This window comes from Phodopus roborovskii, unplaced genomic scaffold (assembly GCF_943737965.1).
Source record: "Phodopus roborovskii unplaced genomic scaffold, PHOROB, whole genome shotgun sequence".
NCBI classification, from domain to species: domain Eukaryota; kingdom Metazoa; phylum Chordata; class Mammalia; order Rodentia; family Cricetidae; genus Phodopus; species Phodopus roborovskii.
In genome coordinates, this window is record NW_026125506.1 from 6115604 (window position 1) to 6143282 (window position 27679).

The window sequence follows — 27679 nt, forward strand, 5'->3', positions numbered from 1 at the left end:
GACCACTTGGCAAGTTTTAATTAATAAACATCATCGTTTATCATGGTTTCTTAAAAATTCCAATGAGAGAATGGATATAAATTAAAACAATAGGTCTATACAAGTCTTTCCTTAACAAGTCACAACCACTGTGGCTATCTACATGGAGAGTCAACTTGAGCGGAGTCCAAGGGACTAAGAGCAAACAGATTACTCGTAAAGATTCCTAAAAGCCAGGCAGTGGTGGCGCACGCCTTTAATCCCAAAATTAAAGAGACAGAGGCAGGCAGATCTCTGAGTTCAAGACCAGCCTGGTCTACAGAGTGAGTAGCTGGACAGCCAGGGCTGCACACAGAAATCCTGTCGGGAGAGGGGCAGGGATTCTAAAATATGGACAGCCTATTGGAAGTCCAGAGAGATGGTGACAGTTGTTCTGACCTGCCTCTTCACACATGACAGCTAGAGCAGAAAGCATCCCCTGCCCTGTCTGTGAGTCATTTCTCCAACAGAAGGGCCGGGGAGGAACAGGGGGCCGTGACAGGTGGCTTCTCAAGAGAAAGCACACAGACTCGGTGGCTGCGGCATGAAAGCGCTCTGCTCTCCCTGTCACCAACATGGGCAGGCTCCAGGGGAGGTTGGGGGCTCTGTGGTGGGTCCAGCAACAACAGACTGGTTACTGCAACACCCACCCTTGCCACGTAAACTAGCTGAGAAAACCCAGACCACGGTGCGGCACGCGATCGTCCTTCTGGTCATTGGGAGCTGGAGAGAGGAATTACAAACGGAAACTTCTGAAATTACCACTTCCTCCACCCTGAGCAAGGACAGGCTGTCTAAATAAATCATGTGCATTCAAGAACATTCAGAGAGTGGCAACTCCAGCGTTAGGAACGGGCGACGGTCCCTCTCCCAGCCCCATCCATTGGATGCAGTCCCTGGAGTGAGGGCTGGAGCTCCGTCGCTCGGCCACCGAGAAGCGCAAGGCGGGTGAGATGTCACACATCGTTTATTTCTCCAAGAAGACAGAGGAAAGAGAACTCTGCCGCCCCACACTTCTGGGCCTAACAAGGGGAGCAGGCACACAATCCACCCATCAGATTCAGACAGGAGAACACACTGCTCTTCTTGGGAGAAAGACCTCAAGATACTTATTAAAAGGGACTCCCCTTCGAACTCAAAGGAGGGTTTAAAAAAAAAAAAAAGGATCAAGTAAAAACAAAAACAAACAAAAAAATAATAAAATAAAAATTAAGGACTTAAAAGGAAAGTGGATGAGGCCCCCAACACTCCTGAAAGTAAGTCTCTGCTGACTGAGTCTGGAAGGAGCCGAGGCAGGAAAGAACGGTACAGACACGGAAGTGGCCGGCCATGTGAGTCAGTGCCTTGACGATTCCACAGTGCTCTCCATGTCCCAGGCCAAGTAGCTAGTCCCGGTAAGTTAAGAATTTTCTATTGAGAAGAAAACAAAACAAAAATAAAAACCACTCCAGAAAAGGGGTCAAGGGGAGAGGAAGCGCGCAGAAAAAGTCAAGCCGCTGACCGCCGGCGGATCACAAAGAGCCCACGCTGCAGCTGGCCCAGGTAGATCCTCATCTTGGTACTGTCGCTGGTCTTCCTCACCCAGATCTGTGGGGACAGGAGAGGCGGTGGGGGAGTGAGGCAGGGGCTGGGTGATTGTGTTTGTCAACACCCAAAAGATGCGCACTCAGGGACAGCAGCTTTTCAAACCTATTTAAAAATATTTTCCTTGCCCCAAGGAAATTCTCCCTCGCTTCACCTTCCATTGCTAAAGAGCTGAGGATGGTCCTCCTGCCTCGCCAAGCCCTTGGCCCCTCCTGTGGGGTGTGGTGTGGTGGGGTGTGGCGGGGTGGGGTGTAGGTACTTGAGTCACCAGCCCGGTGGGGTATACCATGGGGTGCTTTGCCTCAAAATAGCTCTTCCCCTCACTGGCTCTCCATGACTTGGCCTGAAGCAAGGTTTGGACCAAAGTCTGCCCCTCACACACAGACTCTGCAGACAGATTCTCCTTCCCAAATCGGGCTTCAGGCTGTATGTTTACTCTCAGCCTGGCTTCATGTCTAGTGGGATTACTGGTGACAGAAAGATGCTAAGCAGAACACACATCATAAAACTTGACACAAGCTGAAGGGCCTGCATGAACACTGGCTCACTGGACCTCACTGGCACTCTGAAAGAATGTGATGGTCGTCATTAGGTCCTAGAGGGGCCTGTGTGCTCTGCACGGCAGCCCACCATACAACCACAAGGCCTCTTGGCTGGGGAGTGTGAACCTCTTTCCGGTCAAGCCCCATTCTGGTTCCGGCTTGGAGGCAACTGTCATGAACTCAGCCTGGGGAAGAAAATGGTACTCCTGCATCGGGGGCTGTCCCCAACAGCCAAGCAAACTATCATTTTGCAAACCGGTCACGTGTGAGGGCATTTTCGATTCAGAGAGAATACCAGAGGCTGAGGTTATTTCTTTAGATTTACCGAGCACTGGCACAATTCACTAACGGAGGGGAGACACAGAAAAATGAATTTCTTGGCAGACATTGGTGGGCTGATAAAAGATCAGGCCAATGCAGCTATTAAAGTGTCACACATTTTAAGACTTCTTATAGTGTATGTGAGACACTGCTGACACCTTCCTGATTAACGAAGGGCCGAGGGAGCCCCGGGACGGTCCCAGCACCCTCGGGTAGCACACTCAGCAGCTCTGAATCCAGACCTAACTAATTCTGTAGGAAGTGCTCCGAGAGGCAGGCCTGGCAGCTCACTGTTAGTCAGACTGAAAAACAGCCAGGAGTTGCAGGCTGGCAACACCAGCACCCATTTACGGAGCATTTCCTGGGTGCTGGGCCTTGGTCTAGTACCCCACTAAGCCTCAGAGAAGAAACAAGTCCACGGGTGTGTAGGAGGGGAAGTCCTAAATAAATACTGAAACAAGGCAAGTTCTCTCCACAGACAAGCTCCTCTGTCGGCGCACGGCCTCGCCAGGGCACCTGTCTTCTGCTCTCCGCCACTGTCGTCGGCTCAGTGGCTCCCAAACCAGTAGCTGCACAGGAGCGGCGTCATGGTCCCCACAGCACATGGGGCTGCAGGGACTGGCTCAGGCAGGCAATCGGGTTCAAGGGTGACTGTGTGGGGGCAGTTTCCCCCAACAATGCTGACCCAACCCACGTGAGACAGGACTCCAGGGGGCTTTCGAGTGGGGCTTTCCGTTGTGTCTGTAGAATTTTCCACACTTCTCAGAGCAGTTTGCTCTCCTCAGGGGGAAGAAATCTGGTCCCTACCTCATTGGCTCCCACCGAGCTGATGACACAACTCAGTTTCTGGTTGTCCTTTGATTCTAGGTAGATGGCTTGGCTCTTGTGGTACCTGTGAAAAACAAGACACACACATATTAAAAAAAAAAAAAAAAAAATCAGGGTGGGGGGGTTAAAACACCAATGACAGAAACCATTCATTCCTCCAGGAATCTTAGTGACAGGGTAAGCAAGGAAGAGCATGGGCTGACTTCAGAAGGCAGATAAGCTTTCACCTTGAGACTAGAAGCCTCCAATCTTGTGGATCCAAAACTTATCTTCACCCTCTGTGAAGGGAAACAAAAGGCTCAGAGGGAGGTTGGAGAGCCTTGTAATCTGCCTTCTCTAGGTGTTCCTGGAGGCTGAACTCAGAACCTACTGTAACCTAGGTGAGTGCTCCACCATGGAGCTGACTCCCTAGGCCAGTGTTCCACCATGGAGCCATATGCCCAGCCCACCTTGTTTTTTATTTTGAAAGTTTCACTAAGTGACCAAAGCTAGTCTTAAAAATGCAATCCTTCGGACTCAACCTCCCACAGTAGCTGGGTTACAGGCCTAAGGAAAACCAGCACACTCAGCTATGATTGACTTCATTTCTGGGACTACAGGACCAAGTTTGAAAATTTAGAAACTTAAAGGTCATTATCTGTTGTCCTTTCTGGCCTCATCCCCAAGCACTGCACAAGGCTGGCTGCTCTGAACAAGCAAGGGTTGGGGACTGATCTTCTACTTTGTCCACCCACGTCATCAACAAGAAGGAACTGTGCATCCATCCTTATTTTAGCCATTCATTGAAAAGGACTCATGAGACACTTGTAGTATTTATCACTGACTGGGCTTGGGGTTGGGGGACAAGCTACAAGGTCCTTACTCTCTAGGCCCTTTCAACACAACACAGGGACATTTAAATGGTGGCAGACACCAAGCAGGCACAGCTCAAGGTCCCAACACAAGCAGTAGCTAAGAGCTTCTGCCTTGGCCCACTCTGGCCAGGACAGCTAGGAAGGCTGTGAACAGGAACAGCAGGTCATTCTTCCCCGCACAGGCTCTCTGCCCTGCAGGGTGCCCTATGCCCAACTTACCCAAGCTCAGCATCAGACCAAGGATAGAGAGAGCCGGGCCAAAGCCCAAACGGGACAACAGGGTGAAATCGCAACTGCTCCCAGGCCACAGACAGCCAGGACCATAACCTCTGGCTCACTCGCTCCACAATTCTGGCAGAGACCCTCACGCTCCTATGAACTGTGCAAAGCATGACCCCCAGGAGGGCGCTGCATCTTTGGGGAAAGTCGCAGACCAACGGGAACAGTGAAAGAATTACTACCCAGGTCTGGCTGCACCCAGGATGGACTTGGGAGCTAAGCTCTTGGGCTTCCGGGTCAATGTGCTCCCTGAGAACGCTGCTGGAAGGGCGTGGATCATAAATAACTGCAGCAGGAGGCTGGCTGAGTTTCAAGTTTTTATGCTACTGTTGCTGGCCAGAAAAGCCTCATTATGCTACACGGGGCTATCACAAAGACCACAGCGCGCATCGCACAGCATGAGGGGGCCAACTATTCATGGCAACACACACTTCCCTTGGCTTCTCTGTAGTCAATGACAGCCTTCAGAAGAGGGAGGGTGGGACCCAAGGAGGCACTAAGGGGACCGAGTCATCATACAGACATGAAATAGAACACAGCTGGCCAGTCGTTCTAATTCTCCTTTCCAAAACTTGAATAACGTATGTCACAAGGGAATGCATAGTGTCACTAGCCTGGAAGAGAACTCTGTATGGGGCTGAGTGGAAATACAACATCCACTATGGTACAGCATTGGTAATAAAACGCATATTATACACACAGAGAAAAACTGGAGTAAACTTCCATTAAATAAAACCTATAAAATACAAATTGTGTTATTATTTTTATTGCATAGCTTTTACTTCTCTACAATAAATAGATGTATGTGTGTACATGTGTGAGTGTGCATGCATGTATGTGTATGTGCATGCATTATGTGTATGTGCATGTGTGAGCGTGCGTTCGTGTGTGTGTGTGTGTGTGTGTGTGTGTGTGTGTGTGTGTGTGTGTTTGTGTGTATGCCAGAGGTCAACACTGGGTGTCCTCAATCATTTTCTACCTTGTTTCTTTGAGACAGGAAGAGAACTAAACCTGGACTCTCCGATTCTGCTAAACTGGCTGTCACATGAACTCCAGGAGGTCCTTCTATCGCTGTGTCCCCAGCACAATGATGGGGGGGGGGAGGCGCCATGTCCAGCCGTTTACATGGGTGCTGGGGATCCGAACTCAGGTCCTCACGTTCACACTTTACTGTGACTCTCCCAGCTTCAATAAGCACATGTCTTCACGCAGGAAGGTAGATATTTGAGCCATGGTGGCACCAGAGTAAACAGGAACACAGCCAACAGAACCCCGAGGGTCTGCTGAAATGGCTGGCTCAGAAGTCATCCAACAGATCTCATGAGACCGACTTTGCTCTAGACATCAGGAGTAGCCAGCCACCTGGCCTCCTGTCACAGGGTGGGGGACAGTGTCCACCACAGCCCTGGCTGGGCAGCCTTCCAAAACAACTGGCCCTCAATCTCCAGGGGGTTTCTCACACACCCCACAGTGGTCTTGGGGAACTGTTATCCTGAATATCAAATCAGTTAAATTCTTTGAATTCTATTAAAGTCTTCAAAAAGTTAAGTACTCAGAAATTATAGTGTTCAAATAAGGTTTAGTTTAGCTGCCAAACAAAACACGTTGGTCTGAAACTGAGCCCTGCATGGCGGACTGACCTCTTACTAATGGGAATTCTGAGCTGGGACCCCCACTTAAGACCCTAACACACTGGGCCTCTTGATGCTGGCCCAGCAAACCTGGGTGGTTACTTTTTGGTAGGTCCAAAGGGATGTGGAGTGGGCAGAAGCAACTGAGTTCTACATACTACAGGGAACCCTGATATTAACATAATAACATTAACTTCCCAAACCTGACCTTTGTCACAGCTCCAGAGGTTCATGGGGCCGGAAATGGGGTCAGCTGGCAGCTAGAGGGTTAATCTACTCAGCAAAGAGTGAATCCATCTCTGCTCACATCAGCAGTTCCAGATTTCAAGTGTGTGCAGGGGGGTGTGGGGGGAGGGGGAGGGAGGGAGGAAAACTGCACACACCCTGCAGCGTCTCAGCTAGCTATTTTAAAATCTCAGCTCTTTGCAGAGTGTCTTCCGCAAGGGGTCATTAGTCTAAATCAAAACATAAGGCAAACTGATAGCACAAGCCCACTGACATGAAGGCAGGGGTCCGAGGCAAAGTCAGGGACGCACGCAGCTGGACCACGCCAAGATGGAACCCTGCCCAGCACTGTGCTGCTGATGCCACTAAAGCACCCCACCTGTGGAAGGGACGCCCAGGACTCAGAAGCTCTCTTAGCCAGGCCATGTTAGCAGATGAAGGAAAAACAAACGAAACTCTCAGAGACAAAGGAACACAAGCTGAATGCCCGGACCCTGACGGAGGTGACATGCTGGTTCTGGGCAGATGAGACCTCAAGATGGGACTCCCAGACCCTTGCAATACAGACAAGGCAAGGCAGACCCAGGTGCCAGTGGCCTGATAGCGGCTCAGACTTCAGAAACCAAAGAGGAGCAGCACTAAACCCAGAAAGAAAATGGCGTCTGTGAAACGTGTTTAACAGCACACCGCACAACTCTGATATTAGGCAAAAAGGTGACTGTTCAGAAGCTACCGCTAATAGTTCCATGGGTCCCTCCTTTAAGAAGAAAATTATCTTACATTTTCTTCCTCAAGACGTGTCTCAGTCTCAGAACCAAATCCAGGAAGACGGAGAGAGGAAGCCACAGTTACAAAATGAACACGCTCTGAAATATCACACTGGCTGCAAGACCCACGAACCCATGGAGCCATAACCATAAGTCTCGCCGTCCCCAAAGGCCATTCCATGTGCGGGCCTGATCTTTAAAGGTTATTTGGTTTCATTATTACAAACATTTTTTCTTAACCTCGCTCTGCCCTTACTGCTGAGCAGCTAGAGCCTGCCACCTAGTGGTGGTACATTGTTCTAGACCTTCTGGAAGGAGGCCAGAGAAGAGCCACCTGTGTGGGGAAGAAGTCACCGATGCGGGCTGACAAGCTGTCTAGGCCTGACCTGACCTCTATGCTTTTGACAGAACTGTCTGCAAGGAAGGTTTCACAGCCCGGATTTGGCCAACTACATACACAAGCATTTGGGTGGAAAAATACCCAAATTAACATACGCCTTGGAAAGTAAGCCCCGAATGTCAAAGTGACGTTAACACTGGGAATCTGACGATTAAACATGATATATCTACACAACATTTATACTATATCCATATAGTCTTTACATTTGAGAGTGGGGCGGTCAGAGGACAGCTTTAGGAACGGGTTCTCACCTTCCAGTGTGGGCTTCGGAGACGGAATCTAGGTCGCCAGGCCTGCACAGGCGCGTTCTGACCTGCTTAGCCCCCTCGCCAGGCCCGGGATTAGTTTGAGTGTGCACACTAGTTTTGTGCAGAGAACTACACATCATGATCTTGGCATCTGGGGTCCTGGGACCCACCTCAGAAAGCGAGGTAACAACAGACAGTATGACTAACGTTAACTCACACGGTCACACCGTCACTCTCACGTGCCAACTTTTAGCTAAATAGACACTGAAACAAGAGTTATCACGGGCCATTATGAGTGGTCCCTCTAGTGACCCGCAGCCCCTCCATACAGCCAACAGAGTGTCAGAGTGTAGCCATGCCCACCTACGGCGCCTGCCTGCACACAAACACTCAATAACAGCCCTGTACAGCAGAACTCAAAGACCTTAGAGAAGACGGCAGAATTAATGGCAATTTACTGTACGATGTCTAACCAGTGTTGCTCGAATGAACAGATGTGAGTGTCTCCAGCCCCTTTCTATTGTTTCCAGTGAAAGTCACAGCAGTCTGAAAGCTACAAGTAGCCTCCACCTAAACTAGCCGTGTTTTAGAATGTCATTTCCCAACTACACTTCCCGGAACACCTTGGAAGCTGGGATGATGTCCAAGAAAAGAGTACAGCTATCAAATAAAGTGCATCTTACATGTGAGAAACTCGTACCTTTGAGAGGAAGCCCACTCAGCTTAGGCAGCAGGACCCTCCCCTAACCTGGCCAGATTACAAAATTCTTTTCTCCTGCAACCTTGAGTACACAGAAGGGCAGGGTAGACATGTACCCATCATGGCTAGACAGGGACAGTCAACACAGAGGGGCAGAGTAGACATACACCCGTCATGGCTAGACAGACACAACCTAAAAACTCTAGCATAGAGACAACATGATGCAGGATTGCTCTCAGAGACCTCATGGAGGCATCCACAAGCTGGCCACTCAAGAGTCCTCAAGTGGAATCTCACTGAAGACTCTAAATCTGGGCCAGAGCCCCAGCACTGCCAAAAGAAATTAAACAAATACACAAAAATCTAAGTTGAGAAAATATGAGACATAGCAGCTCACACGACCCCAACCCTCCAAACAGTTCTTCTGAGACCATGAGTAGTCCACATTCCTTACAACTTACCATCTTTTATCATAGTACAGCTTGCCATCTTCTATCCGAGCTTCAAATCTCTGGGCTGGAGACTCTGCAGGCGTAGCAGGCAAGTGTTCAGGAGAGGACGGGGAAGCTGGAGGAATCAGAGATACCAAGATGACGAGCACACAGTGAATCTGGGCCTGAACATGACACCCACAATGACACCACCAGAACATGAAAACAACCTTGACCAACAAGTCCTTCAGTTGTATTTATAGACAGTCGCTGTGTAGCCTGGGTTGAGCCCACTGGCTATTCACAGGGGCCACTCACTGGCTATTCACGGGGCCACTCACTGGCTATTCATGGGGGCCACTCACTGGCTATTCACAGGGGCCACTCACTGGCTATTCACGGGGGCCACTGGTGTTGACTGCATGAGCATCCCCAATCTGGTCCCTAGACAGAAGGTCACCACAATGATCCTAGACTTATTGTGGATATCCAATCAGCATAGCTCAAAAATTCTTGAACGTCTCAAGGGCTTCTGCTCCATCTACTAATAAAAGCTAGGAGCAGTCTGAGGGCCACACCAGGACCAGACCATCGCTGGACTGGTAATGCAGGGGGCTGAGCTATAGAAAGCCCAAGACACTGAACATTCCTATGGTTTCATGTTCAGAACTTAGTGCCTGACACCTACATAGAAGGGAACCTCCAACAGCCAATCAACTGTCTCCTTCATAATAAAACAACACGGGAGAGGCATGTTTAGGGCTCCCGTTGCTTTTCATGACTTCTTGCAGGCAAATAATGAGCAATTCACTATTGAAAACCCCACACATGCTCTTCCGGCGACGGGACACAGGGACTGGCATTGTCATCAAGCACTCACCTGGTCTCTTGGGTGACTTAAGCTGTAGGAAGAATAACAACAAAAAAGTCTCAGAGAAAATCATTTCAGAAGCAACTTAAAGTGTCAGAGATGTCACGGTGACTTTAACGAGTGACAGGGGAACAAAGCGACACAGGAAATTACGTCAAAGCACGAGCTTCCAGAAACATCAAGAACATTCAACTGTACCTTGTTTAACGTTCTCAGATCCTCCATGATCTGCTCATCCGTTAACAAATAGTTTAGCTGGGGTGCTAGAGTTAAAGGAACATGTGGAAATGCACAGCTTCCAAGGAGACGGACACATTCCATGCTCCTGACACTTTGGGGCCGGCGAGGCCCACGGTAAGTAAATACTGTTCTCAAGGCAAGAACTTGCCTTTTAAATAGTTGTCATGGCCACTGGGCATAGGGAAGAACTCGCCATTCTCCCACCATACAGCCTGCTCTGATGGGAAAGGGAGCTGTTCATTAGGTGTCGGCAGCGGCGAGAACACAGGAGTAAGCTGACAATTTCACCTCAGTTTAGAAAACATTCTGCCCCAGATTTAAAGGCTTCCAGGCATACAGTGAAACCTAGTCCCACAGTGACTAAAATCATGCAAAGGTGAAGGGATCTGGAGTACACCCCCTGCTGGTGACACACCAAGTACAGACCCACTCTGGCCAAATCGGAAGAGGGACAGAAACAGCTACTCTATGCTGGCCCACTGGCCATGTCTATGTCTACACAGCTTCTTTCCATAAACACCTTATCTACTTTTGGTACAGTCCACAGCCCATTGCTGTAGAGGCAGGTAACTGGTAGACCTCTGCAGCCTGCAGCCCACTGCTGTAGAGGCAGGTAACTGGTAGACCTCTGCAGCCTGCAGCCCATTGCTGTAGAGGCAGGTAACTGGTAGACATCTACAGTCCACAGCCCATTGCTGTAGAGGCAGATAACTGGTAGACCTCTGCAGTCTGCAGCTCACTGCTGTAGAGGCAGGTAACTGGTAGACCTCTGCAGTCTGCAGCCCTCTAGTATAGAGGCAGGTTACTAGGACCATGACAGGTAGTCTGTCCTTCACTTACACATCTCATTCTAAGTTGCCCCTACCTGGAAAGAATGTTAAAACACAGAGTGTCTTTCCACATATCCATCTGTGGGAAATCTCTCCCACAAAAAGCAACAGTTGAACACTCCAGTGCAAAATGGCCAACTTGCCCTGTGGGTAAATACATCACATATGCTTTCCTGTCCAATATTACTGCTATTTTGTGGGATGCTGGCTCTGTATACACTATCGAGTGGATAAGCAAAGGATCTGATATGATTCAAGCTTGATGCAAATGGATATCAGGAGCTGGTTTTCTCCTCTTGTCTGGAATGGGGACAGGATCATTTGGTCGCCTCCGCAATTTCCTGGTCATGATGGGTTTCACTTCCATAGAATCTGTGGCAAGAATGGAAATGGGTGAAATCTATCCAACTGCCTCCGAGGCCAGTTGGAGTCCCTGTAATGTAAAAGTGTCTGAGCCAATGGCTACCCCATCACAGCTGTGTGACTGAGCATGCTTTGTCTACACATAACCCTGGCCAGGTGCCCAGCTCAGCCCACAGGGCTAGCTGAGTTAGGTACACCCCACCCCAAGATCCCAACACTATGGCTGATGCAGCTTTCTTCCAGCACCCTCTAAACTTAGGGGGCTGTTCCTTCTTCCCCTCAAGTTGAGAACCCAGTCACAGGCTATGGGTCTGGAAAGAAACTTGGGATCAAGCAGGTGTCTCATTTTTGCCCCTCATGGGTACAGAAGGCCAGACTCCAGCCAACTTTCACAACCCTTTGAGGTCAAGGCTGATACGATGAAGACAGAGAACAGGGCCGCCTTTCACACTGGACTTTTATTTTATTAAGATTTACTTATTATATATACAGTGTTTTACCTGCATATACATTTGCAGGCCAGAAGAGGGCACCAGATCTCATTACAGATGGTTGTTGAGCCACCATGTGGTTGCTGGGAATTGAACTCAGGACCTTTGGAAAAGCAGCCAGTGCTCTTAACCTCTGAGCCACCTCTCCAGCCTCCACACTGGACTTCTCTGTAGGAAGCTGCAGTGGACCAACTCCACACAGGGAAATCTCTCCTCCCCCGGCAACAGCCACACAGATCTGCTCTCCCAAGAGGGATGGATGGGCTAGTCTGCCCACCTGAGTCTAAATCTGCCCACAGTTCTATTTCTCACATCAGCAAGCGCTGCTACTCAAGAGCTTCAAACATCAGCCTCTTGCAAATTTGGCCAATGAGAGCTCAACATGGGATCCACAAAAATAAATAAATAAATAAATAAATAAATAAAATCAAGCTCCTGGAGGACTGGAGAGATGGAGCAGCAGTTAAAAACACTGGCTGCTCTTCCAGAGGACGGGTTCAATTCCCAGCATCTACATGGCAGCTCACAACTGTCTGTAACTCCAGTTCCAGGGCATCTAACACCCTCACATAGCTATGCATGCAGGCAAAACACTATTGTACATAAAACAAATAAATCATTAAAAATGTTTTTAAGAAATCAAAATCCCAGAACTGAGCCCAGACTCTGGAGTGTGTGACAACATTGGACAAGACACCAGAGCAGGTCCACATGTCTCAGGCATGCGTGGACCTTCGAAGACCTAATGCAACTGCCTTGTATTAGAAGTCAGACAGACCATGGCTTAGGTACTAGCTAGCTCCTTTGAGGACTTGGGGCAAGTAGCTGCATTTCTTAGTCAGCACCACCATTTATAAACCAAGAAAATTAACACCCAAATCAAGTGAAACCGTGCAACTAAACAAGGCTGCCAGATGTCTGCCCTGTGCCAGCCAACCCTCCAGACATCCTATCTTCCCTCACCAGGCCACACAACTCCCCGAAAGAAGAGGCCCGTGACAGAGTGGGGCTCTTCCCTGCATGTGGACCTACAGGAGGCAACTGATTCCTACCCTGACATTATGGTTACTCACAACACCGGCTACAAAGCCAGTATTCCTACATCAAATCCACAGCTTTTACTGAGGTCATGAGTGGCTTCCAACAAGGGCTTGAGGGTTAGAAGACGCCCAGGACAGCAAATGTTTGGAGCGGCAACATGGCTGACTAATGAAAAGAAACACAACTGAACAAGGTTTTAGTTAGAAGGCCTGGGCAGTCTATGGGGCCTCAGGCAGAGGGTCAGTGTTTGTCCCTAGGGCACAAATGGACTTTGGGAGCCCATTCCACACAGATGGATCCTCTCCCAGCCTAAACACCCGGAGGAGGGTCTAGGCCCTGCTCCAAATGATGTAACAGACTTTGAAGATCCCTATGGAAGGCGTCACCCTCCCTGGGGAGCAGAAAGGGGATGGGATAGGGGATGGATGGGGGGCAGGGGAGGAGGGGAGGGAAAGGGAACTAGGATTGATGTGTAAAAAAAAAAAAAAAAAAAAAATGCTTGTTTCTAATTTAAATTTTAAAAGAAAAAAAAAGAGAAAGACAGGCAAACTAAAACTGATCAAGCCTAGGCTGGAGAGGTGACTTGGAGGTTAAGGTGCCTGTTCCTGCAGAGGACCCAGGCTTCAGACCCATGCCAGTCAACTTAAAACTGCCGAAATTCCAGCCCCAAAGCATCTGGTGCCCTCCTCCAGCTCTGCAGGCAACTGCAAACGTGTGGCATGAACATGTGCATATGCAAGCACTGGGGAGCGCTCACGAGTGCACGCACGCACGCACAAATCTTGAGAAAGAACATGGTAAGCTCCTGATATTTTAAAGGGCATGAGGATCTCCTTGCTTATCTGGGTCACTTATCACCCAGGCCTCAACATTAAGGACTCACATCCAGCGACTCTGTCTACAACCTCCCTACTGAGTGGCCCAAGAGTGCATGGACAGGCCCTGGGAGTGTGACAACCCCTAGCTCCAGACCCTCAGCAGCGCCCCCAGGTGACCTGAACCTGCAGCGGGCGGCTGCAGCACAGCTGAGCTTCTACAGCACAACTCTCATGTACATAGCACCGCCTGTACAATTAGCCCCTGGTGCCCTTGCAAGGCAGAGGATGCGGAATGCCTCCTGCCACTCCTACGGTCCCGGTTCCTGGGTGACTCATGCTCAGACGGAGCAGGGGGCCCTGCAACAACTGCTTCTTACAGCCATTCTCACCAACCTCTGGTCTACTTTTTGAGAGAGAGGTCTAGGTTGAAGCAGAAAAAGCAATTTTAAGACATCTCCTCTCTCCTCTCTGGTCAGAGCTGGAGGCAGTGGATGGAGGCATCAGTCCTCAGAGGCGAAGCAAGCCAGTTGTCGAGAAGGCAATCAGGCCTTCTATCCAACGGCATGGCAGCACCATCTGTGGAAGGCCCATTATCCTTCTAGCTTCAGCGCCTTTCCTCCTGCCCCCCATCATTACCTTGGCAGCACTCCCCACACCAAGGTTTTGAATGGCTTGAGAAAGGACGTCAGTGCCTTTATGCCCAGACGGCTTTAAATGCTTGTGCTATCTGCTTTATTGCATTACAAATGGTTTCCTGGCCTTTATTTGTCTTTTCTGCCTCCTGTCTCAGCTCAGAAGCTGGCTATAAAACCTCTGAGCAGGGCCTGCTGCCTGTCAGGAACTAGGACACAAAAGCCCAGGGTAAGGTGAGCGTGTCCTTCCCTGCCTGCGGATGTAGCGGGAGCTGCTGTACACGGACAGGATGTCCCACTAGCCTGATGGAGCCTCCCGAACGGACGGCTGGAGGCTTCAGCAGAGAGCGATGAGGCGTCAATGACAGCCGCAGCCACCATCAGGAAAACGGTATGTGTGTCAAAACCGGGTGGGAGAATGGTACCTGACGGGGTGGCACCATGCTGTAGCCTGGCAGAGACAGCCCCGTGACAGACAGCCCCGTGACAGGGTGAGCAGCACGCGCCCAAGGTGCACACGTTTCTCAGCCACACTCATGCCCTCAAAGCGCTCCCGGCTTCTGACAAATCACAGTCCTCTATTCCAGCCCATAAGACACTGTCATCCGGGGCCTGCGTGGGGCAGGGGGGGGGGTCAGCCTGTGTCGATGCCATGGCAGAGCTGGTTCTGACCCAAAGTCAGCTCCAAGGATTCCATGAACATCCGCATGTCCTACTGAGCCCTGTTAAAACTGGCTATCCCAGAGCCGATGAAGATTAAGTTCCAGGATACACACAAGAGCATGTCACCTGTGTAGCCACGTGACAAACTCAACGCTGATTGCAACACGGTCCCTGCAAACTCCTAAATGGCTGATTCTTGCCAATTCTCCTGTCTCCCATGATTCACCGGTCTTCAGACAGAATGGGAGTCACCCAGTTTCCCCCTGAGACCTGTCTGTAACCCATTGAGCTCCCTGGTGATAACTAAATCCTAGTTGGCTAGGGAGGAACTAGGGTCTCAAAATCTGTTCTAACCATTCAGGAGATTCCTAAAGGAATCACGCCGGCTCTGGGCCTCACAGCACAGCTGAAGGAAAGAGGCACGACAGTACAGAAGAAAACATCACCTTCCTCACAGCAGGACACACGCCCTTTCTCCAACTGTTGTAGTCAAGGCAATCTCCAGGTCACATGGTAAGAAACTTGGAAATGTAAGAGACAAGGCACCAACCAGTAAGGCCCAGCCAGAGCCTGCAACTGGACGGCCTGCTTAAGGCCTGCCTGTCATGTACGGACACCCAGAGTCACACTCCTAAGAGGAGGTGGCCTTTGACCCTCTACAGGAGGAAGCTAAGCAGCCTGACCAAGTCCCCAGGTGGTTCGGGGAGGGGGTGAAATGCTGACTTGGTCAGGAAGCCTGCTCTCCAGCACCTCGAAGCTTCCAAGGTGTGAGCAGGGGAGGGACTAAGGCAGCCCCCACGCCCAGCTTCTGTACCTCCGGTCAGCTCCATCGTGAGCTTCTCGTTCTCAATCATCTTCTTCTTCTCCTCGAGCTCAGCGATCAGGTTCTCCTTCAACTCCACCTTCTTGTCTTCAAACTCCTTTACCGCTGCCTTCTTCTCTTTAATATAGTTCCTTTCCACCTGTTCAGTCTGAGCAAAGAGAGGCCAGGGCTGGGGTGGTGTGGCCGCAGGTGACAGCCCGATGATGGCTCTGACCTCAGAAGCAGAGAAAGCCTGAGACCTCAGGTCACCCACACTGACCTGTGGGGTCTTGGGGACAATTCCAGGTGCTCCAAACCCAGCCATGCAATAGTGCTCACTCCAAGGAACCTCATTGTCACCCGGGCCCCTCCTCTCCCCCCCCCCCCCCCGCCCGTCCTAAGTCTGAGGCTTTAGTCATCACAGAACCTGAGTCTCTCCAAGCTAGCAAGGGGTCCCTCTTGGAAGGACACGGTTTCAAGGGAAAAGAGCCCATTCCAAAAGAAGTTCCTGCATTCAGAATTAATTACATGATAGCGAAGCCAGACAGCTGTGCTATTATGTTTGATCCCTAAGAACAAAAGCTACTACAGACCATTCATCAGGCGCCTGAACCTTCAGGTACTCAAGCGCCAAAGTTAAGCTATTAAAAAAATAAAAAACTGCCTAAAAGCCCACTTGCGAGACCTCGCCCTTGCCCACGTCCTGGGTGATGACTGGGGACTGTATGGCTGGAGCGAACGCTCTGCCTGGCTGAGACCCAGTGAGGTCCCAGCGTAAAGATGAATCTGTGGGGCCAACTGGGTTGGGGGAGGGGGGGCAGTGCCAGCAAATCGTCAGGCAACAGAGTCCTGAGATACTTCGAATGGTCGCAATGTGACGTAAAGGTCAAGGGGCAGGCTGTGGTCTGGAGAGACAGATGGTCAGTGCTAAGGAGGTGGCTGCTCATCCAAGAGCCCCGAGCCTGGTTCCCAGCACCCACGCCTGTAACCTCAGCTTCGGCGGATCCAGCACCTTCTTCTGGCCTCCGAGGCACCCACATATGTGCTCACTCACTGACACACACATATATAAATTAGATCTTAAATAAGAAAACACGGAGAAAACACGGGACAGTGAGGCCTGGCGTCCCAGCTGCACACGCTCGTGCGTGGCCGAGGGTCTCAGCAGACTCTAAGCATCCCTGCCTCGAGCAGATGGTGGCGAAACTTTCCAAACCGCACACTTGCTCACAGAAGGAAGGCCGGCAGAGCAAGAGTCAGACCGCAGCCTCAGAAGGAGCCTGCAGACCCCAAAGATCCCCGGGTACTTACTTCCAGCTGGAGGAAGAGTTCTGAAAGAGAGAAAAAGGGTGTCAGGGTTCGCCGAGAGTCTCAGGTTCTACTCGAGCAGCCTGGCAAAATGCAAAGCTGTCCTCTCACTCAGGCCCACCCAGAGGACAGCCCAGTGAGACTCAAGAGTCACCTGAGAGGGAGAGTCCACATGGGAGACTTCATAGTGGGCAGGACGCCTCCAGAGCATCCACAGGACGCGGGTCTGGGCTCAGCTGGGACTTAACTCTGAGGCCTTCCCTGACAGACCCAAATTCATCAAGCCCTAGGCTAAGCTTCCTCGATCCTACTGAGTGCCAGACAATTATTAACTGTTTACCTACATGATGGCTACTCGTGGTGGTCAACCTGACTATGTCTAGAATTAACTAAAACCTAAGCGGCTGGGCACACTTGTGAGCAATTCTTAACCCTTCTGAAGTGGGAAGATCCGCCTTTAATCTGGCCCATACCTTTTGGTGGCCGCCCATAGAAAGGACATGGGAGAAGGAGGCTTGCACTCTGCTTGCTTGCCCTCGATCTCATGGCAAATCCATTCCTTCACTGCCATTACAGCCCACTTCTTCCGGAGTCCACCATAAACTGAAGAGCGGCTGAGATAACCAGCCTCCTGCAACTGCTGGCGTCTCAGACCTTCCATTGGGAGACAGCCAGCGTTAAGACTAGCTGGACCACAGCCCACAAGCCACTCTAATAGATCTCCTTTTCCGTGGATGCCCATTCGGTCAGTTCCGTTCTCCTACAGACCGTGACACAGCCCAGCAGCCTCCACCTCTGTACGGTCTGATAAAGCCAGCACTTCAAACAAAACATGTCTGTGACTCCCGTCTTTTCTGGGTCAGTATGGGCCTACTGTGCATTTGGTTCATAAAGACTAGAAATTTCTGGGTGTCACAAGTCCCATGGTCTCCCTGGAAAGCCTCAAATCCCATTTCCCTGTGACAAGCACACTCACACACGTGCCATGGAGCTTTTGGACTTCCAGAACTCAGACTAAGAGCCCGGATATGGTGTCTGAGGAAAAGCACTCAGCAAAGAAGCCACTCATCCCGGAAGCCAGGGTCCCTCCGGCCGGGGTAAAGTGTGGGCATGGGGGCCTGCTGCATGCTTCTTTAACCCCTGTCGTTGGTTAATTTCCTGTAGGCAGCTATTCTTGACCAATGAAAGCCACAGACAAGTTCTGGTGACATCACACTGCTCAGAGTACCGATGTGCACAGATGTTCGAACACGCTGAGCACACACTATGTAGAGCAGACCAAAAGCGTTCTATACCACTCAGTGCCTGAAACACTTCTGTAACCCTCCTGTCGGGTACAGAGGAAACCACGCTAACCACAGGCACAGTCAACTACAGCCCCTTCCACAGCAGCGACTCAGGAGCAGCCGTGACGGCCTCAACTCCTGGAGGGTAGGTGCACAACCTGACGTAACTGCAGCCTTGGTGGACCCCTTCCCCTCACCTCTCTTCCCTCCAGCTAGTGGAAGATGCGCGTGTGTTCTGGAGAACAACTCTTGGCACTCTACGAGCATGGCCAAGCGGGAGGCATGCGGTGCATGTGCACACTGGAGCCTACCTGCGTTGCGGATCCTCTCTCTGTACTGTTGGTCCAGCTTCTTCATCCTCTTCTGGTATTCCTGCAAGGTACCTGATGGGGCATTCACAAAGCAGCGACTCAGACAACCAGCCCACCCTGCACATGCCCCAAGTCACTCTCTAGCTTCCAGAGCAGGCCTAGAGAGCTGCACCAGAGAAAAGGAGAGGCTCACAGCGGACAGACAGTCCCGGAGCAGCTCTCCATCAGACACCCAGGAGGTAATGCTGATCACAGGCTCCTACAGAATAAGACAATGGGCCCCACTCTCCTGGAAAAGGCTCATCCCTCTTGCAGTGAGGTCTAGGTCCAGGCTACCCAGGAGACCTTTCTGTAATGGTGGGAATCTCTACCTTTGAGATGTCCCATACAGTGGCCAGTAGCCATGTGGGGGCTACTTCAGCACTGAAACTCGATCAATACAACCGAGCAAGCGGTCTCTAATTTTAATCAGTTCAATGAGACTTAGTCATGTCAGCCGGAGCAGACACAACCCTGACACCTCTGCCCCTCCATCCCTCCCCAAGGCGGCTGTCATGCCCCCATCTGTAGGAGGCGCCCATCTGGGAAGGAATGGCACTGACAGGGACCCTACGGTGGACTGCAGAGACAGCAGCTAATCCGCCTGGGCTCACACACGGCCAACGCTCTGCTCCGGGGCCCTTTTCCCTTCACTTTGTAGATGAAGCAAGAGATGGGGCATGCCCCAAAGTCACATGCCTTTGAGAGCAGTGACACTGGGTTGCAAGCTTGTCATAGAACTCGAGGAGCTGGCTCTCAGTCTCAGGCTGCCAAGCCTTTAATGGCACTGTACTGGCAAGACATGGGCACTTACAATTTACCAAGAGAGCAGTGTGGTGAGGCGGGGGCTTGGCTTAGGAAGGAGGGAAACTCAGCTCCTTCAATAACGATGTCTTTCTTGCTTAAAAATGTTTTTCCATTTGTGTGCATGCCTGCATGCCTCCATGTATCTGGAGGCCGGGGGTCATCTTTTGGAGTTCTCTCCTCCTGCCATGTGAACTGTGGTATCACCAGCATGTCACCAGGTCTGACACCAAGCTCCTTTACTCCCTGAGCCATCTTGCTGGCCCACTTAAGAAAATAAAGTCTATCTTAGACATGGTGCCTTGAGGACCCATGGGAAACTTCAAGCATTTGTTCCATACTGAAAACAGTGAAGGATAAAAGTCAGGAACTTACTTTTTTGATAAGAATTTGTACCAGAGGGCTAACACAAGCCAGACTCGACCCTCGCCCATGCTCCCAGACAGAAGGAAAACTCTGGACTTGTGGCCCGGGCGCTGCGGAGGCACGGGCCAGCCCCACACATACCTTCCTGTAGCTGCTGCAGTTGCCTCTTCAAAGACGCCAGTTTGTCCTGGTACATCCTGTAAGAGAGGACGAACTCAGCTCTCGCTCGGCACGGGCAGGCCCAGGCTGCCCTGGGGACACACCATCAGAGAAGGGAAGCCTGGTTGAGAGGTTTGAGGTAAAGCGATCACAAAGAGACATGCCCCTGCAGGGTGTACAATCCTGGAAAGCAGGGTGAGCCCCCCGAAAGTGAGAGCTGCAGCATTAATACATACCTACAGCGAGGGGTAAGCAAGAGCTCATTAACACATGCCAGAGCCCACCAAAAATGTCGGGAGAAAGTACTACTCTCTGGGATTTCAGGTGCAGAATGAGGTTAAACACAATTCCTGTATCAACCCTACAATTAAATTATAAATGGCAAAGGGACTGAGGAGATGGCTCAGAGGGTAGGGGCACTTGTCACCAGGCCCAATGACCTGAGTTCCACCCCTGAGCCAACACGATGGGAGGAGAGAACCAACTCCTACAGTTCAGGGTGGCATAACCCTCTCAAGGCACAAAACAAACACACAAAAGCATAATTTCCAAAAGGATCGTGGATGGTGGTGGGATAAGGAGACATCCTTAGCACAACTCCTCTACACACAGCACAGTGTGAGACATCCTCAGCACAACTCCTCTACACACAGCAGTGTATACGGCATCCTCAGCACCTCCTCTACACACAGCACAGTGTGAGACATCCTTAGCACAACTCCTCTACACACAGCACAGGGTATAAGGAGACATCCTCAGCCAACCCTTGTGTCTCTTTAAAGCCACTGCATCTTCAGGATCAGAAACACAATGCCAACTCAGGCTCAAAAGTTAAACTGCAGGATGGCTCTGCAGTCCCAGCTGGGCAGAGCACAGAACACACGGAGCAACGTTCCTGTTCTTCTCACCGCTCACACAGAGGCGTTACGGGCAGCCACACCCACCAGCGGGTCTGTCTGAGCTGTGAATTCCAGGCCTGCCACATCTGGGGCAATGCTTTCGCCTCTACATGGAAAACACCCACTTCCCAGGACAACAGCAACAGCAAATGCCTAAGAGCATACCCTTCAAACTCTCCATCCCTCACGAAGGCTGACAACTCAAGCCACCTCTTGCAGAACAGTGAGAGGCCTGAGTGGGAGCCCATACCAACCAACCCCTCTTTCATGGCAAACCCTAGTGTGCAGCTCATGCTCCTCGTGACTAGGAGTCTCCGGCTGTCATCACAATGGCTACCTCGCTTCGGAAGCATGACGGAGGCAAGGTCAATCTAAAGCCCATCTCTAAAACTGCTGCTGAGGGGGCTGGAGCGGTGACTCAAGGGGTAAGAGCATTGCCTGCTCTTCCAGAGGTCCTGGGTTCGGTTCCTGCCCCATGTGGCAGCTGAGAGCAGTCTGAAACTCCAGCTCCACAGGATCCAACACCCTCTTCTGGCCTCTGAGGGCACTGCAAATGTGGTACACAACAGGCAGGTAAAACACCCATACACAAGAAAGAAAAATAAATGGATCTTAAAAAACAAACAAAAAACTGTTTCTGAAACATGAGAAGGAAACGTAAGCTTTGCAAGCACTAAAGTCAAAATGAGGGTCTCTGTGAAGACTGAATGGACTCTGTGGTCCTGAGGGAAAAGGCACAAAGCCCGACTCACTGTTCCTTCATCTCCACGTAGTCTTCCTCATCGTGCTTCGCCAGGTCTGTCTCGCTCGCGTCCTCGGTGTCTGTGTGAAGCGAGGGAAGAAGGGACGGCTGAGGTCAAAAGTCACAGAACTGGTATCGTGACAGCATAATCAACGGGCGCCTGGGAGAATAATAAATTTCCACCCTCTGTGGGCCGGCATGAGCCTACTAGCAAAAACAAGTATAGCAAACGTGGGTTTATGCGGAGAATCTGCTTTTGTGTGACGTACAGTCAGAGAAGAGGCCGCACCGGACAGGCAGTCCGCACGGAGGCCTCAGGGAAACAGTGTACACAGAGAGGACCTGGGCATGCACATGCTCATCCCACCACACATTAGATATATACAATAAAAAGAAGACCGACTGGGCTGGAGAGATGGCTCAGAGGTTAAGAGCACTGGCTGCTCTTCCAGAGGTCCTGAGTTCAATTCCCAGAAACCACATGGTAGCTCACAGCCATCTGTAATGAGATCTGGTGCCCCCTTCTGGCCTCTGACCAGCAGGTATACATGCAGACAGAACACTGTGTAAATAAAAAATAAATAAATCTTAAAAAAAAAAAAAAAAACAGCAACCTCCCCCCAACTGGTATGTTTGCAAAGTTAGCAGATTAAAAAAAGAAAGGAAAAAAAAAAAAAAAAAAAAAAAAAACAGGAGAAGAGGAAGATTAATTTTTAAAAAATTGTTCAAGCCAGATGGTGGTGGCGCTCACCTTCAGTCCCAATACTCAGGAGGCAGGGACAGGTGGGTCTCTGTCAGTTTGAAGCCAGCCTGGTCTACACAGCGAGTTCCAGGACAGAGCTGTCACACTGAGAAACATCTTGAAAAAAACCATCCATCCATCCATCCATCCAACCAACCAAATAAATAAATAAAATTTAAAAGTTGTCCCAAAAGTTTGCATGGTGAAAAACAGATTTAAAAACGGGCTGGAGGCACGGCTCAGGATAGTGAAAAAAGCTGTTCTTTGCACAGGATACAGGATTGGTTCCCCAACATCCACATCAAATGGTTTACGCTGCCCAGTAACTCCAGTTCCAGATCTGGCGCCCTCTTCTGGTTTCAAAGGGCAACTGTACATACGTGGTGCATATATAAACTCAGATACACAGACATACACATAAACAAAAATCTAAGGAAAACATTTCCAATTACGTTTATTTCATTTCTGTCTGCATGTGGGTGCAGCACTTGCAATGCCTGGAACCCACAGAGGCCGGAGGTCAGCAGGCACTAGGTCCCCTGGAGCTGGAGTTATATATAGACCTGGATCCTCTGAAAAATCAGTAAGCGCCCTAAACGGCTGACGATTTCTATAGGCTCCCAAATATATTAGATAGAAGAATAATAATAATTTAAACTGGTCTTGAGCAAATAGAAACCAATAGCCCCTATGTGGAAGGGGATCAATTTTGTCTTCTCTGCGCCCCCTCGTGGTCATTAAAAGCAATGCAGCGTTTCACATTTCGAAATCCCTGGTTAAGCCTTGCCTTCTTCGGTTAAACCAAAACCAATCAGTTCCGTCAACTTTCTGCTTTTGCGAACGCTGCTTTTTTGGGGGTGGGCACTTTCACAGAGGTCCTGCCTAGTGCCAGTCAGCTACGTCCCTTGGCACTAGAGAGACTAAGTGAGACCAGTAAAGCGATCCCCCTAGCAGACAGCTGAAGTAGCTTTTGCTTTTTACAGCCCGACTTTGTGCCAGCATCCTACACTCCACTCATACAAAGGCCGCCCCGCTCCCACCCCCGCCAACCCCGGGGGGGGGCACCTCTCTACCAAGCTTCTCCGTCCTCAGTCTCTCTAGGGTGTCCCTCGCGCTAGCCACGGGAGTAAACAAAGTCCAGGCTGAGAGGCGAAGCCAGCCCCGAGGAGCGAAAACACAGATGCAAAACACTCGGGGACTGAAGACGAATCCGGACCGACACCCCCACCCCACCCCACCCCTCTCCCGGCCCCCTCCCCTCCCCTCCCCGCCGCCGGCCCCGCAACCTTGGCGTCTACTTCTCGGCGGCCACCAGAACTTCATTCATTTAACCCTCCGCACACCGACCCAGGAGGCGAGGACTCCACACCGCCACCCCGCCCGCAAGCAGGTGGGTAACCAGGCGGCGGGGGCAGCTTAAGAGGCACAAAGCCGGGTGGGGTAGCACGCCGGGGAGGGAAGCTGGGGCATCCCAGGGATGGCCGTGCAGAGGGGACCTGGGACGCGGAGCCGGGGGTGGGGCGCGGCTTACAGGGACCCCTGGCTCTCGGGAGCTCCCGGCGAGCCCTGCCCCTGCCCCTGCGCCCCCGGGCTCCGATCCCAGCCCGGGGAGGGGGGGGGTCCGCACCTTCGTCGGACTCGCGGCCCCGGCAGCTGCGCTCGTCGTCCTCGGCGCTCTCCAGCTCCTCGTCGTCCTCGGGGTAGTACTCCGGGGCGGGCGGCGCTGCAGCCGGGGCGGGCGCCGGAGCCAGCAGCCCCGCGGCGCTCATGTCGCCGCCGCCTCGGGCCGCGGCGGAAGGTGTCCCGCGGAGATCGCGGCCGCCTGCCTGCGCCCGGGACGGCCCCCACCTCGCGGAGCCCCAGCCGCGGACGCCCGGTCCCCGTCGGTGCCGAGCTCCGCCCCCGGCGCCCGCGCTGGGCAACGGGGGCCTCGCGCGGCCGGCCACTTCCGGGTCGGAGGCTGCCGGGAGACAGCCTGATCCCGCCATCCTCGAGGCGAGGGCTGAGACGCCGGGCTCGGAGTTCTCTCGCACGGCGGCGCCTCCTTCATCGCCTTCTTAAGAATGCTCGATCGGCTGGGCCACGGAAGAGGGGCGAAGGCAGGCGTCGCTGCACTCAGGCATATCCGTGGGCAGCCCCTGCCTGCGGCCAGGGCCCCCGAGGTTGGCAGGGCACTTCCGGAGACGGCCGCCAGGCGGCGCCCGGAGTCAGAACTAAAGTGTGGATGGGGATGGGAGCCGACCTGATGATGGGCGGAGGCTTTGCAAAGCCCTGGATGGGCGGCATGGTCTCAAGCAGGTGACCCGCATCCACGGTCCCCTTGGTGGGTGTGGAAGCCTGCACAGCCAGAGTGTGTGTGGTACAGAAAATGGGGAGTCTGCTTCCGCCCCTGCCTTAGTGAGGGCTTAAGAATTAAAATAGAGGCAAGCTGCTGCCATTCCGTCCCCCAGTCGGGTAAACTTATGAGCCCAGTGTACCCAGGCCTTCCTAGTGCTTTCTTGTGAATAGATTTTCCCGGGTAAGCTGTTTTCCTGATTTGACAATGATCAAAGAACTATTCTCCATTCATTTTCCATTCCAAAAAAAAAAAAAAAAAAAAAAAAACAGAACAAGAAAACGGTGGCATCAGTTTAGAATTCCACGTCCAGACTGCCCATGGGACAGCTGCCTCGCGTTTTCTCGAATGTAATTTTTAAGGTATTTTTGCCTAAACCAGTACCTATATAACCTGTTAATTTTCAAGTGAGCAAATAAAGCATTTCCCTACAGGAATTACGTTGGCTAAAATTCAAAGTCAACGAAGGGCATACTAGCACACTCCCTTAGTCCCAGCACAGGGTGGGCAGATCTCTGAGTTTGAAGCCAGCCTGGCCTGCAAAGGGAGTTCCAGGACAGCCTGGGCTATACAGAAAAACTGTGAAATGAGAATAAAAAGACAAAAAAAAAAAACAAGAAAACTGAGTTTCTGCATGTGTTAATTTTTGTGGCTGTGGGAGGATCCCCTACCCCAGAAGAGGAATAGGAATGCAGTGTTACAATTTGCTTTAAAAAAAAAAAAAAAAAAAAAAAAAAAAAAAAAAAACTGGGCAGTGGTGGCACATGCCTTTAACTCCCAGCACTCAGGAGGCAGAGGCAGGTGAATCTCTACAAGGCCAACCTGATCTACAAAGTGAGCTCCAGGACTGACTACACAGAGAAACCCTGTGTCACAAAACTTAGATAGACAGATAGATAGATAATGAGTGAGTTCCAGGACATAGAAACCTTGTCTCGAAAACCCAAAATAAATAAATAAATAAATAAATAAATAAATAAATAAATAAATAAATAATGTAGGCTCTGCCTAGGGGGTCAAGACTACAATCCCAGCTACTCACAAAGAGAAACACAAGAGGAACAGCAAAATTGAGGTCAGCCATCTTATTGAGACCATATCTGAAAGCAAAAATAAAAATGAGGACCATGGATGCCTCTGGGTAAAGCACTTGCCTGGTATGCTGAAGACCCTAGCTTCAATTCCTAATGCCAGGAGGTGGGGACGATGTGGCCACAGTAACCCCATTCATTGAGTTAAATCTACAGGGAAAAGGGCAGAAGTAACAAAGCAGGGCAGATGTGAACGCAGTGAAAGGCAGTCTTCTGGCCCTCACAGCCTTTGTGATCAGATTTATTTCCAAATTGGCCCCAGAGACTTCTAAAAAGGAGAACACTTGTTCTCAGTCCCATTCATTCTGACATCTCCTATTTACTACCTTGTTTTAATTAAATCTTGGCTCTCTTTGTAAGAGATATTTCCGCTGTGTGAAATGCAAGAATTTCCAGGGTGCGATGCTAGGATGAGTTTCCCAGAAGTCCTGGTATATGAAACCCCTTCTCAACAAGAGTCTTTCTTCAACCTCAGCCTCAGCAGGGGTTTGCCCAGAGGTCTCTCCTGCAGAGGATGGGGTTGGCTTCGTGTGTGTCTGTGTGTGTCCGTGTGTGTGTCCGTGTGTGTGTGTGTGTGTGTGTGTGTGTGTGTTGGATCACATATCAACTATCTGAACTCACATTGAGGGACTGGTAATCCCATTAGTAATGCTATTCACAAAGGGGGGGGATGAAGGGCAACATTTTTGAAATCAGAATTCATTGATACAATGAATCAAAAAGTAGTTGGTTTTGTTACTAAATGGTTACAAGAAGCTGGGCCCTTCTTTTGTAATCTCGCTTGCATTTATTTCTGTCTCCCTGATTGCACAGCCTGCATAATAGTGTTAATAGTCATGCATTACTGTTGTATGTGCATTACAGAGATACAGTTGATGACAGTTTACCCCTTTTCTTCCACAGAGACTATAGAACTGGCCCGGTGAGCAATTCCCTAAGTGCTCTTCTGGAACATGGAAACTACATTTTAAAAATCCCTTGTGACTTCAGGCTTGTCCAACTTTTATTCTCTATGTATTCATGTGCTCCTTAGGTCAAATTTGCCTATAAAGGCTAAGTTTTATTCTACCCTTTAAATCCACCAATACTTTCTCTCCCTAACGTGGTAGTCAGGCAGCCTGCTTAGGAAACACCTACATCAGAACTGGGCTGGAAACTCAAAGCCTGGAGCCTCTGTGTGTGTTCCCACCATCCAGATTTTAAAGGTGCCCAGTGTGGTTGGGATGAAGTTTGAGTTACAAACAGACACTGTTTAGGATGCAGATTTGGGCTGGGGGGGATAGAACTCCGTGGAAAAAGGAAGTTTTCTGACATGTTTAAAAGGAGGGTGGGGTGTGGTGGCCGCGACAAGTCAGGGGCAGGCAGATAGATCTCTGTGAGTCCAAGGCCAATCTGTCTACACAGAGAGTTCTAGGCCTGAGCTACACAGTGAGACCCAATCTCAGATAAACAAATAAATAAGACAAAAAGTTTGTAGAGCGTTTACCAAGAGATAAGGTCTATGTCTGCCAAGGCCTAGGCTGGAAATGTGCTCCTGCAGAAAACTGTTTTGAGCTTCTACTGTTAACCGAAACAACATAGGCATTTCCACAAAAATATGAGACGGGTCCTGGTGCACTTTAATCCCTGGCAAACGCTATGCTTCAGCGTGGCTCAGGATGGATCCAGGGGGCAGAACTCAGTGTCCCGACACCTTTGTTTCTTTAAAGCCTGTGGCCCTGAAAGAGGCCCAGTGGAATATGCTTGCTGGAACCTTGCCAGAGACAACGGGGTCCCCCTACTCCAACTCCTTGATTTTTTTTTTCAATTTTTTTTTTTTCTTTTGTGACAGCTATCTACCCAAGGCTGGACTCAAACAACTTAAGGCGATCTTCCTGCCTCTGCCTGCAGAGTTATTATTGGTGGTCACATCACATCCCGCCATGAGTGGAAAGGCTTGACTTTTCAAAATGTGTCCAGACCATGTTAAGTACTTAGCTGTCTGTGTTTATCTGGTCTACAGTTTTTATTTTTTGTTT

General features: G+C 50.6%; 1 protein-coding gene across 1 annotated transcript; it reads right to left on the minus strand.

The window, feature by feature from the left end:
* Nucleotides 1–24240, minus strand: Suds3 (SDS3 homolog, SIN3A corepressor complex component). Its single transcript, XM_051176530.1, has 13 exons — nt 23863–24240; nt 21504–21573; nt 19835–19890; nt 18485–18556; nt 16891–16910; nt 15592–15748; nt 11046–11141; nt 9898–9959; nt 9709–9730; nt 8859–8964; nt 3273–3357; nt 1520–1605; nt 1–1428 (listed from the first exon to the last, which is right to left on the minus strand). The coding sequence occupies exons 1-13, from the start codon at nt 24221–24223 to the stop codon at nt 1404–1406; spliced, it is 1218 nt and encodes a 405-aa protein (XP_051032487.1). The 5' UTR covers nt 24224–24240; the 3' UTR covers nt 1–1403.
* Nucleotides 24241–27679: the final 3439 nt, after the last annotated feature.